The sequence below is a fragment of the Squalius cephalus genome (genome assembly GCF_949319135.1).
Source record: "Squalius cephalus genome assembly, chromosome: 23".
NCBI lineage: Eukaryota > Metazoa > Chordata > Actinopteri > Cypriniformes > Leuciscidae > Squalius > Squalius cephalus.
This window is the reverse complement of record NC_137144.1, coordinates 27,037,670-27,050,456: the sequence shown is the minus strand read 5'-3', so window position 1 is coordinate 27,050,456 and position 12,787 is coordinate 27,037,670. Positions and strand designations below refer to the sequence as shown.

Here is a 12,787-nt window from a genome sequence, read left to right as displayed (position 1 = left end):
TAACAATAATAATAATACATTTTATTTATATTGCGCTTTTCTTATACCCAAAGTGCTACAACAAGTAGAGTACCAAAGTAGATCCATAAAAAAAAAAATGCAACAACATCTTCATTTATATAGCGCTTTTAACAATGTAGATTGTTCCAAAGCGGATTTACAGAGATACAAAGATAGTTTAAAGTAACAGAGATTGTTTTGGCTTTATAGCAATTCTTGAATAAAGTTATTTTCCAGCTAAAGTTAATTTGATTGATTCACTTCGGTCGCAACGATCATTAGTTATTAACTTAGGGGCCGCTTACACGACACCGTTCTAACAGGAAACTCTACACAGACTTTAAACGCGAAACCTGTGAGAGCACTGATGGCGCGCACATGCGTATTACGAGTTCAGTCTATTGGTATGTGCGTTTGAATATGCGCAGGTTTGTAATTCCCTACAAACCAAGCTTTAAAAAACTACTTGTCTGGCACTTTAGCACCCCTCTATGACATCTGGTCCAGGTGCAGTTCCTTAATCAGATCTGGAAAAATAAAGTAAACATCAAGTGTCAATTAAGACACAAACACTATCTTAAAAAGGTGTTTTTTTTCCCTAATAGTTAAAGGAAGTGCATTCCACAACCTATAGAGAAGGCTCTTTCACCCATAGTTTTTAGTCTGCAAAAAGGAGAAAGGAGTCGGCGGAGCGGAGAGATCGAGAGGGCATTTATAGCCTAATTAAATCACATATATATGATGGTGCAGTTCCTTGTACAGCTTTATATGTTACAATAAGAGTTTTAAAATCAATGCGGGCGTGGACCGGAAGCCGATCCAGGTTCCAGAGATATGCTGACGAGGAGTATGTGTAAGAACACGTGCAGCTGAGTTCTGGATGTGTTGCAGGCGCTTAACGGATTAGTTCACTTTCCAAAAAAATTATGCTGATAATTTACTCACCCCGATGTCATCCAAGATATTCATGTCTTTCTTTCCGTAGTCGAAAAGAAATTAAGGTTTTTTGAGGAAAACATTCCAGGATTTTTCTTCACTGAATGGACTTCAATGGCAACCAACGTTACCAATGTTCAAAGAAGGTTCAAATGTGCGTCTCAATGCAGCTTCAAAGTCTCGACACGATCCCAGTCGAGAAATAAGGGTCTTATCCAGCGAAACGATCGGCCATTTTCAAAAAAACAAAAAAAACATCTTTGTTTCAATTTATTATTATTTAAATTAAATTTTAAAAAATTTTCCATGACCTTTCCAGCCTGATGACGTAAGCACATCTCAGAGATGGTACAAGATGGGCATTTGTGGTTAAAAAGTATATATATAGCCTATTTTTTTTATTTTTTTTTAGAAAATGACCGATCGTTTCGCTGGATAAGACATTTATTTCTCGACTGGGATCGTGTCGAGACTTTGAAGCTGCATTGAGACGGACATTTGAACTTTCTTTGAACATTGTTATTTGGTTGCCATTGAAGTCCATTCAGTGTAGAAAAATCCTGGAATGTTTTCCTCAAAAACCTTAATTTCTTTTCGACTGAAGAAAGAAAGACATGGATATCTTGGATGACATCGGGGTGAGTAAATTATCAGCATTTTTTCATTTTTTTGAAAGTGAACTAATCATTTAATAGACTTTGCAGGTATAGGCCAAGATAAAGAGCATTACCATAATCAACCCTAGAGGTAACGAGTGCATGGACAAGCCTTTCTGCGTCAGATAATGAAAGAAATGGCCTAATCCTGGCAATATTCCTGAGATGAAAAAATGCAGATTTTGAAATCCTCTTGATATGTGCATCAAGTGCCAAGTGAGAGTCAAAGATAACACCAAGATTGCAAACTTGAGATGATGGGAATACAACATTATTTTCAAGGTGTAACCTGACATTTCTAGCAATAATTTTGTGAAATAATATTACAATGTAAATCAGCTGTTTTCTATGTGATTATATAGTAAAATGTAATTTATTCCTGTGATCAAAGCTGAATGTTCAGCATCATTATTCCAGTCTTCAGTGTCACATGATCCTTCAGAAATCACTCTAATATGAGGATTTGCTGCTCAAGAAACATTTATGATTATTATCAAAGTTGAAAATAGCTTAATATTTTTAAGCCATAAAATCTCATCTATAACTATCAAACTGTAACAACTGACCAGAGAGGAAAATCAATATAAAGTTGGAATAACATCAAAGATATTTGCCAAATATAATGCATATTCATGAAGTAGTAAAATATTAATAGAGGCCTGTCTAACAGAAAACAAAAATTGTTTACTTATTTTATTTTCCATTGGCCAAATGTTTTCTTCTTGCTTTAAGCATAAATCTAACAAAATGTAATGAAAAAAACTTCCAATGAGGCAAGAATAAATATTAAATAAATATCAAAGGAACGTTACGGGTTCAATACAAGTTTAAATCTTAAATGATTAAAAGAAAGAGACTTCATTTATCACTATTTTTGGCACTTCATAGACGGAAACCAAACATTTATGCATAACAAATGAATAATAATTCTGTCTGGCAACAGTGCAAAAAGCATTTTCACATTATGAAACACTTAATCAGAGTGTTTTTAATCAAAAACATTTATCATATCTGGCGCAGGACCAGTTGGATGGACATGGCTTGAAATCTGCCATCTTTGCACATGGGCACTGAGTTCTGCAGCCAGATTGAGCCAATCACCTGAGCCGTATACACCATGTGACTAATGACACTGCAGGAGCAACAACGATTGGCTGATGACATCACAGAAAATTGTAGTTCGTCAGAATCCACAGCTTATTCGAAGTTACGTCCCATCATCCTTATAGAACCCAACAGTAATGCTGGATAAAACAAGTACGAACCCAAAAGGTATTCTATACATACTCTAAGAAAACTCAACAACATCTCTAACGTCAGAACAACTGAACCAGTTAACACACAACCACATGGAAAAAACACTAAAGGTTGAAGTAACTCAATTACATTCTTCTGCATGTTGGGATCTAAAGTGTTAGATGCAATTACAATCGTGATTATGATCAGAATTATTATGAGCGTCACTCCAAAAAGAGCGGTGATCACAGTCACACACAACATCGTGAGTTCTGCACCAACTGCACAAAAGAAGAACAACAGGAATAATTCTCGGACGTTCATTTTTTTTAGGTCAAATGATAACTTTAAAAATGCAAAAGCGCCGATTGCGACTCCAATAGAAGCAAAGCATGCTATGAAAACATCAGAAAAAGTCCTAATGCTAGCGATTGATCCAAGCGTCACTCCTAAACCCACTGTAAATAAAAACTCTGTTTGGATATTTCCCATGTTATTTAACTTGCGCATCGGTAGATCCTTAATGAAGACAGTCGCGACTGTGGAGCACAGAGCCAAATTTAGTGCAAAAGCAACATGTGGACCCAAAGCATTTCTGGTAGATGCCATAAATGTCACAAGTCCAGCTAAAGAAGCCTGAAGAATTAACATTTTGACCTTCCTTTCAGTAGCCAGAACAACTACAATCAGTGAAATGATCAGACTCCATCCGACTACTCCTAAAGTGTCAGACACTGCAGATAAAACCTGATTGTCTTCAAGTTTGCCCCCTATTTCTTTTAGTCTTTTCAAAAGCTCCAGCCTTTCAGCTTCTAACTGTTGTGTCTCATTCAGTGCTGTGTAAAATCGGTGAGCATTGAGCCAGACTAGCTTGTCTATTTCCGCTACGAGAGCTGCTGTTTGAGCAGGTTTGGGTTCAGAGTCTCTGATCATGTGAAATCTGCCTCCACATGCGTTGATCATTTCTCCAGCGATCCCTCTGGACGCTCCTGTCAAACGCTCCTGGTGATTTTGGTGCAGAAGAACAATGCAGTACTGAAGAACTTCTGCTCCCAGCAGCTCCTGGACTCGCTTCACAACATCACACTCTTCTGATTCTTCATCTTCCAGATTCAGGAGCATTAAAACGGCGTGAGGTCCAGGAGACGAGAGAAGCAGCGCTGTTGTGAAGCTCTGTCTCGCTGTGTCGTCCTCACAGAGGTTTGGTCCAGTGACCAGCATCATTCTACGACCCTCGTCTGTAATTACTGGAGTCTTTACAATCTCTCTGTCCTCCTGTCCACCGTCTTTCCTTCCAGACAGAATATCTGCAGCGCTGAATCTGGAGTCGCCTCGCATTCCCACTATCAGGATCCTCACTTCATCATCATCATGAGAAGCTGAAAGAGAGAAACAGTAAAGATGAAAATACCAGAATTTTTTTTTTTTGAATTAAAGGTGAATGATCTACTAACTTTACAGTGGTTGGTCTCTAATATAATTGCTCAAGTAAGCCATTGTTTGGTTTAACCCTCCCTGCTTACCTACAAAATGCCATTGACTTACATTAGGCCTACATTACCACCCTGAATGCATGGTGTCCACTACAGTGGTCAGATTTATTTTTAGTTATCAAAAGTAAACTACAACAAATGATGATTTTATTTAAAGGGGTCATTTAATGGTACATGTGTGTTGGCAGTGCCTGTACACAACCATCATAAAATGATAAAAATGATTTTTTTTAATCTCCTTATATGTTTGACCCTCTCTGAAATCAAGCCGTTCGATTTTGTGACGTCACTAAATCGACGCCCCTCCCACGATTGTGATTGACAGCAGCGTTTCAACTCAGATCCGCCCTCGCTCGTAAGCGAGCTGTCCGTCATCATAGTGCATTGATATGCTGGAGAAGAATGGCGTCTAAGCGATTGTGGCGCGTTCTGTTCTTGGGTGTAATAAGGAACACAGCATCATTTTGATGTTTTGATGGAATATTCCCAAAGCATTGACGCGGGGATTCCCCACGATCATCAATGCTTTCATGTTTGCGCGAATCATTTCACACCAGACAGCTTTACAAATGAGGGTCAGTAAAGCTGGTTTTGCTAAGAAGCTGCTCCTGAAAATAGGACTGGTACCAACTATTCGTGTTCCTGCTGCACCTCCAGAAGAAGAAGTGAGTGTAACATTTTATTAACCTTTATATTAATATTTATATTAATCTTTGAAAAGCGCTTGCTGCACGCTTCACGATGAATGCGTCTGTTTACACTCAGGGTACATTACGGTATGTTTTCTATGTACGACGTTCTCAATATAATTCATAATCCCACGTTTATAATGAACAACGCGTTATGGTTATTGTGTTATTGTGTTACGGTGTCCGCACAGAACAGAGGGGCGGGGTGAGCAAAGCTCATTATCATTTAAAGACACATGCACTTAAACGGCGTGCTGAAAACAGAGCTGATTTTGACCAGGTAAAATGAGTGTTTTCTTACAATACTAATGAGAATTTTTAATTAAAGTATATTACAAACTTTTAATTTATACCCTAAAGAATCATATTAGCTTGTACAAAAATGGCATTATATGACCCCTTTAAGAAATGATGCACAATATCAATACCCCCCCCCCCCCCAGAAAAACAAAAACAAAAACAAAAAAAGAGAGACGTGTGATTTAATAATGCATGCATTAGAACAGTACAGAGCAGATATACATGACATTGTCATTTCTACATTACCTTTAACATGTATAGATGTGATGTGAAGTGCAAGGATCAGTGTGAAGAGCCATTTTGGTTCTGTCGTGTTTAGTTTCATTTTTCAAACTGGAGAGTAAAGCCACTGTTAATCTGTGAATTTAAAATATAATCTTACCATATAGCCTAATCAAAATTATGAAGCATATTTACTTACAGTATGATCGTTTCATTTAACAGCACTGACTGTGAAGTTGTATCCTGTGGTTTGTTTGCTTTCACTTTTGATACTCACGTGATTCCCCAGCCATATTTAGCACTGACTCATATCCTGGACCACTCATAATGAGTATAATGCGACCAAGGTCGAACAGCTTGGGAGAGATGAGTTTTGAAACAGCATTTTAACTGAGTTTATTATACTATCTTAAAAAGGTGTTTTTTTTCTAATAGTTAAAGGAGGTGTATTCCACAGCTTATAGGCGCTGCCACAGAGAAGGCTCTTTCACCCGTAGGTTCCTGAGCACAGCAGAGATATGCTGACGAGAAGGGGGATGTGTAAGAACACGAGTTCTGGATGTGTTGCAGGCGCTTAAAGGATTAGTTCACTTTCAAAAAGATTTTCGCTCATAATTTACTCACCCCGATGTCATCCAAGATATCCATGTCTTTCTTTCTTCAGTCGAAAAGAAATTAAGGTTTTTGAGGAAAACATTCCAGGATTTTTCTACACAGAATGGACTTCAATGGCAACCAACGTTACCAATGTTCAAAGAAAGTTCAAATGTCCGTCTCAATGCAGCTTCAAAGTCTCGACACGATCCCAGTCGAGAAATAAGGGTCTTATCTCGCGAAACGATCGGTCACTTTCTAAAAAAAAAATATATATATATATATACTTTTTAACCACAAATGCCCATCTTGTACATCTCTGAGATGCGCCACGCATTGCGTCATCACGTTGGAAAGGTCACGCATCACGTCATCTATCTGCGTTATTTGTCTGTGTTCTCTGGTTCAGAAAGGCAGGGAAGGGCGAAAAATGTCATCTCATTTTCTCCTCTAACTTCAAAATTGTCTTTGTTTCAATTTATTCTTATTTTTAATTTTTTTTGTGACCTTTCCAACGTGATGACGTAATACGTGGCGCATCTCAGAGATGTACATGACGGGCATTTGTGGTTAAAAAGTATATATATATACACCTAAAGGATTATTAGGAACACCTGTTCAATTTCTCATTAATGCAATTATCTAATCAACCAATCACATGGCAGTTGCTTCAATGCATTTAGGGGTGTGGTCCTGGTCAAGACAATCTCCTGAACTCCAAACTGAATGTCAGAATGGGAAAGAAAGGTGATTTAAGCAATTATGAGCGTGGCATGGTTGTTGGTGCCAGACGGGCCGGTCTGAGTATTACACAATCTGCTCAGTTACTGGGATTTTCACACACAACCATTTCTAGGGTTTACAAAGAATGGTGTGAAAAGGGAAAAACATCCAGTATGCGGCAGTCCTGTGGGCGAAAATGCCTTGTTGATGCTAGAGGTCAGAGGAGAATGGGCCGACTGATTCAAGCTGATAGAAGAGCAACTTTGACTGAAATAACCACTCGTTACAACCGAGGTATGCAGCAAAGCATTTGTGAAGCCACAACACGCACAACCTTGAGGCGGATGGGCTACAACAGCAGAAGACCCCACCGGGTACCACTCATCTCCACTACAAATAGGAAAAAGAGGCTACAATTTGCACGAGCTCACCAAAATTGGACAGTTGAAGACTGGAAAAATGTTGCCTGGTCTGATGAGTCTCGATTTCTGTTGAGACATTCAGATGGTAGAGTCAGAATTTGGCGTAAACAGAATGAGAACATGGATCCATCATGCCTTGTTATCACTGTGCAGGCTGGTGGTGGTGGTGTAATGGTGTGGGGGATGTTTTCTTGGCACACTTTAGGCCCCTTAGTGCCAATTGGGCATCGTTTAAATGCCACGGCCTACCTGAGCATTGTTTCTGACCATGTCCATCGCTGTATGACCACCATGTACCCATCCTCTGATGGCTACTTCCAGCAGGATAATGCACCATGTCACAAAGCTCGAATCATTTCAAATTGGTTTCTTGAACATGACAATGAGTTCACTGTACTAAAATGGCCCCCACAGTCACCAGATCTCAACCCAATAGAGCATCTTTGGGATGTGGTGGAACGGGAGCTTCGTGCCCTGGATGTGCATCCCACAAATCTCCATCAACTGCAAGATGCTATCCTATCAATATGGGCCAACATTTCTAAAGAATGCTTTCAGCACCTTGTTGAATCAATGCCACGTAGAATTAAGGCAGTTCTGAAGGCGAAAGGGGGTCAAACACAGTATTAGTATGGTGTTCCTAATAATCCTTTAGGTGAGTGTATATATATATATTTTTTTTTTAAATGACCGATCGTTTCGCAAGATAAGACCCTTATTTCTCGACTGGGATCGTGTCGAGACTTTGAAGCTGCATTGAGACGGACATTTGAACCTTCTGTGAACATTGGTATAGTTGGTTGTCATTGAAGTCCATTCTGTGTAGAAAAATCCTGGAATGTTTTCCTCAAAAACCTTAATTTCTTTTCGACTGAAGAAAGAAAGAAAGACATGGATATCTTGGATGACATCGGGGTGAGTAAATTATCAGCAAAATGTTTTTTGAAAGTGAACTAATCCTTTACAGTAATAGACTTTGCAGGTATAGGCCAAGATAAAGGGCATTACCATAATCAACCCTAGAGGTAACGAGTGCATGGACAAGCCTTTCTGCGTCAGCTAATGAAAGAAAAGGCGAGAGTCTCAAGTGAGAGTCAAAGATAACACCAAGATTGCAAACTTGAGATGATGGGAATACAACATTATTTTCATGACATTTCTAGCATTACAGGCAGCTGCAGGGAGCCAACCAATTATTTTGTGAAACAATATTACAATGTAAATCAGCTGTTGTCTATGTGAATATATAGTAAAGTGTAATTTATTCCTGTGATCAAAGCTGAATTTTCAGCATCATTACTCCAGTCTTCAGTGTCACATGATCCTTCAGAAATCACTCTAATATGATGATTTGATGCTCAAGAAACATTTATGATTATTATCAAAGTTGAAAATAGCTTAATATTTTTGTTCAAACTGTGATATATTTTATTTTTCAAGATTCTATGATGAATAGAAAGTTCAAAAGAAGAGCATTTATTGAAAATTGAAGTATTTTGTAACATTTATAAATGTCTTTATGGCCACTGACCAATTTAATGTAGTCTTGCTGAATAAAAATATTTAAAAAAAAACTTTTGAACGTTAATGTAGTAAAGATTGTCAAGCGCCATAAACTCTCATCTATAACCATCAAACTGTAACAACTGACCAGAGAGGAAAATCAATATAAAGTTGGAATAACATCAAAGATATTTGCCAAATATAATGCATATTCATGAAGTATAGTAAAATATTAATAGAGGCCTGTCTAACAGAAAACAAAAATTGTTTACTTATTTTATTTTCCATTTGCAAATTTTTTTCTGCTTGTTTTAAGCATAAATCTAACAAAATGTAATGCAAAAAAAACTTCCAATGAGGCAAGAATAAATATTAAATAAATATCAAAAGGAACGTTCCGGGTTCAATACAAGTTAATCTTAAATGATTAAAAGAAAGAGACTTCATTTCAATTCACCTTCATTTATTACTATTTTTGGCACTTCATAGACGGAAATCAAACATTTATGCATAACAAATGAATACTGGCAACAGTGGCATTTTCACATTATGAAACACTTAAAGTGTTTTTAATCAAAAACATTCATCATATCTGGTGCAGGGCCAGTTGGACGGACATGGCTTGAAATCTGCCATCTTTGCACATGAGCACAGAGTTCTGCAGCCAGATTGAGCCAATCACCTGAGCCGTATACACCATGTGACTAATGACACTGCAGGAGCAACAATGATTGGCTGATCGTCAGAATCCACAGCTACTTTGTCAATGGAGAAAGATGTCCAATCATCATTAAAGAACCCAACAGTAATGCTGGATAAAACAAGTACGAACCCAAAAGGTATTCTATACATACTTCAAGAAAACTCAACAACATCTCTAACGTCAGAACAACTGAACCAGTTAACACACAACCACATGGAAAAACCACTAAAGGTAGAAGTAACTCAACTACATTCTCCTGCTTGTTGGGATCTAAAGTGATTATGATCAGAATTATTTTGAGCGTCACTCCAAAAAGAGCGGTGATCACAGTCACACACAACATCGTGAGTTCTGCACCAACTGCACAAAACAAGAACAACAGGAATAATTCTCGGACGTTCATTTTGTTTAGCTCAAATGATAACTTTAAAAATGCGAAAGCGCCGATTGCGACTCCAATAGAAGCAAAGCATGCTATGAAAACATCAGAAAAAGTCCTAATGCTAGCGATTGATCCAAGCGTCACTCCTAAACCCACTGTAAATAAAAACTCTGTTCGGATATTTCCCATGTTATTTAACTTGCGCATCGGTAGATCCTTAATGAAGACAGTCGCGACTGTGGAGCACAGAGCCAAATTTAGTGCAAAAGCAACATGTGGACCCAAAGCATTTCTGGTAGATGCCATAAATGTCACAAGTCCAGCTAAAGTAGCCTGAAAAATTAACATTTTGACCTTCCTTTCAGTAGCCAGAACAACTACAATCAGTGAAATGATCAGACTCCATCCGACTACTCCTAAAGTGTCAGACACTGCAGATAAAACCTGATTTTCTTCAAGTTTGCCCCCAATTTCTTTTAGTCTTTTCAAAAGCTCCAGCCTTTCAGCTTCTAACTGTTGTGTCTCATTCAGTGCTGTGTAAAATCCGTCAGCATTGAGCCAAACTAGCTTGTCTATTTCCGCTGCGAGAGCTGCTGTTTGAGCAGGTTTGGGTTCAGAGTCTCTGATCATGTGAAATCTGCCTCCACATGCGTTGATCATTTCTCCAGCGATCCCTCTGGACGCTCCTGTCAAACGCTCCTGGTGATTTTGGTGTAGAAGAACAATGCAGTACTGAAGAACTTCTGCTCCCAGCAGCTCCTGGACTCGCTTCACAACATCACACTCTTCTGATTCTTCATCTTCCAGATTCAGGAGCATTAAAACGGCGTGAGGTCCAGGAGACGAGAGAAGCAGCGCTGTTGTGAAGCTCTGTCTCGCTGTGTCGTCCTCACAGAGGTTTGGTCCAGTGACCAGCATCATTCTACGACCCTCGTCTGTAATTACTGGAGTCTTTACAATCTCTCTGTCCTCCTGTCCACCGTCTTTCCTTCCTGACAGAATATCTGCAGCGCTGAATCTGGAGTCGCCTCGCATTCCCACTATCAGGATCCTCACTTCATCATCATCATCATGAGAAGCTGAAGAGAAAGTTAAAGATGAAAATATCAGAACATATTATTTGAATTCAAATTGAACAATCTATGAACTAAACACAGTGTCTTGACTCACTCTGTAATGGTTTAAGTAAAACATTTTTGGTTTAACACTCTAATGCATGGTAATTTATTACTATGTTTATTTTTTGAAAGAAAATATTTAGTTACCTACAAATTTACATTGACTTACTGGACATTACATTAAATCCCTAAATGCATGGTGTCCACTACAGTGGTCAGATTTATTTTTAGGTATCGAAAGTAAACTACAACAAACATGATAATTATTTTCAAAATTATATACAAGACTAATTAAATTGCTGTATTAAGTAAAAAGACTGTAATGCATGCATCAGAACAGTATAGTTCAGCATTTGCATTGTACATTACCTTCAACATGTACAGATATGATGTGAAGTGCAAGGATCAGTGTGAAGAGCCATTTTGGTTTTGTCCTGTTTAGTTTCATTTTTCAACCTGGAGAGTAAAGCCACTGTTAATCTGTGAATCTAAAATGTAATCTTATAGCCTAACCAAAATTATGAAGCATATTTACTTGCAGTATATATGATTGTTTCATTTAACAGCACCGACAGTGAAGTTGAATCCTGTTTCTTTGCTTTCACTTTTGTTATCACACTTCCTATTTCCTGCAATCGAACCAGTGTATTGCTACTTCCGATATTATCGCAACGCAGTCAGAACTAGTTCTGCTTTATCTGGGGATGCCCATCCTGAGGTAACTAGAGAGTACATCAGCTCCAGTTATTTTTCTATTGAAGAATGTTTGTTAAATGGTCTTTTCCAAGTATAAAATAAGTATAGATTGTACATGTACGTATATGAATTCATAGTGACATTGAGTGTATATAGATACGTCCCTTTTTAAATAAATAATTTAAAAAACCTCAATTTTTGAGGACATTACCAGTATAAGTGTGTGCATGTTTACATGTGTGAACTTGTTGGTTTTTCAGGTAGGTTTCCATATACAGTCAAACCAAAAATTATTCAGACACCAGATATAATTTTCAATATTTTTTTACTAGTGAGTGCAGGACACTATACTGTGTATATATGTATGTGTGTGTGTATGTGTGTGAGATAGACCAAAAAACAATACAACTACAGCTAATTTTGCCCCAGAATTCAAATATTTGTACCTCGCTTTAGTGTAAACTACAACATCACACTCTTCTGATTCTTGATCTTCCAGATTCAGGACCATTAAAACGGCGTGAGGTCACCCTGTATATCACCCTGTAGCCCAAGACTGTTTGCCCACAGAAGCTAAGCAGGGCTGAGCCTGGTCAGTACCTGGATGGGAGACTCCTGGGAAAACCAGGTTGCTGTTGGAGGTGTTGTTAGTGAGGCCAGTAGGGGCGCTCACCCTGTGGTCTGTGTGGGTCCTAACACCCCAGTGTAGTGATGGGACACTATACTGTCAAATGAGCACCATCCTTCAAACGTTAAACCGAGGTCCTGACTCTCTGTGGTCATTAAAAATCCCAGGATGTCCTCTGGAAAAAGAGTAGGGGTAACCCCGGCATCCTGGCCAAATTTGCCCATTGGCTCCTGTCCATCATGGCCTCCTAATCATCCCCATATACTGATTGGCTTCATCACTCTATCTCCTCTCCACCAGTAAGCTGGTGTGTGGTGGGCGTTCTGGCACAATATGGCTGCCGTCGCATCATCCAGGTGGAGCTGCACATTGGTGTGGTTGAGGAGATTCCCCCTTCCATGTAAAGCGCTTTGAGTGTCAAGAAAAGCACTAATTAAATGTAATTAATCAGGATTCTTACATCATCATCTTGAGAAGCTGGATGGG

At 38.6% G+C, this 12,787-nt stretch overlaps 2 protein-coding genes across 3 annotated transcripts; both read right to left on the bottom strand.

Moving 5' to 3' along the window:
* Positions 1-2,556: 2,556 nt before the first annotated feature.
* Positions 2,557-5,807, bottom strand: LOC307151483 (uncharacterized protein). 2 transcript variants are annotated; one of them, XM_079859559.1, is made up of 3 exons: positions 5,732-5,807; positions 5,557-5,643; positions 2,557-4,207 (listed from the first exon to the last, which is right to left on the bottom strand). In XM_079859559.1, the coding sequence occupies exons 2-3, from the start codon at positions 5,633-5,635 to the stop codon at positions 2,790-2,792; spliced, it is 1,497 nt and encodes a 498-aa protein (XP_079715685.1). In that variant the 5' UTR covers positions 5,636-5,643; positions 5,732-5,807; the 3' UTR covers positions 2,557-2,789. The 2 variants fall into 2 exon arrangements, with proteins under 2 accessions (XP_079715685.1, XP_079715686.1); XM_079859560.1 differs by having other exon boundaries at positions 5,728-5,768.
* A 3,411-nt stretch (positions 5,808-9,218) lies between these two features.
* Positions 9,219-11,594, bottom strand: LOC307151444 (uncharacterized protein). The gene is made up of 3 exons (XM_079859468.1): positions 11,513-11,594; positions 11,347-11,433; positions 9,219-10,938 (listed from the first exon to the last, which is right to left on the bottom strand). Exons 2-3 carry the CDS (start codon positions 11,423-11,425, stop codon positions 9,530-9,532), a joined length of 1,488 nt encoding a protein of 495 aa, XP_079715594.1. The 5' UTR covers positions 11,426-11,433; positions 11,513-11,594; the 3' UTR covers positions 9,219-9,529.
* Between the last annotated feature and the right edge of the window lie 1,193 nt (positions 11,595-12,787).

Excerpts from the sequence above, each read along its gene's own strand:
- LOC307151483 (XM_079859559.1), bottom strand. The coding sequence starts at position 5,635 with ATGAAACTAAACACGACAGAACCAAAATGGCTCTTCACACTGATCCTT. Across the intron at positions 4,208-5,556 it reads CACATCTATACATGTTAAAG|CTTCTCATGATGATGATGAA; the intron begins GTAATGTAGAAA and ends TCTCTCTTTCAG.
- LOC307151444 (XM_079859468.1), bottom strand. The coding sequence starts at position 11,425 with ATGAAACTAAACAGGACAAAACCAAAATGGCTCTTCACACTGATCCTT. Across the intron at positions 10,939-11,346 it reads CATATCTGTACATGTTGAAG|CTTCTCATGATGATGATGAT; the intron begins GTAATGTACAAT and ends CTTTCTCTTCAG.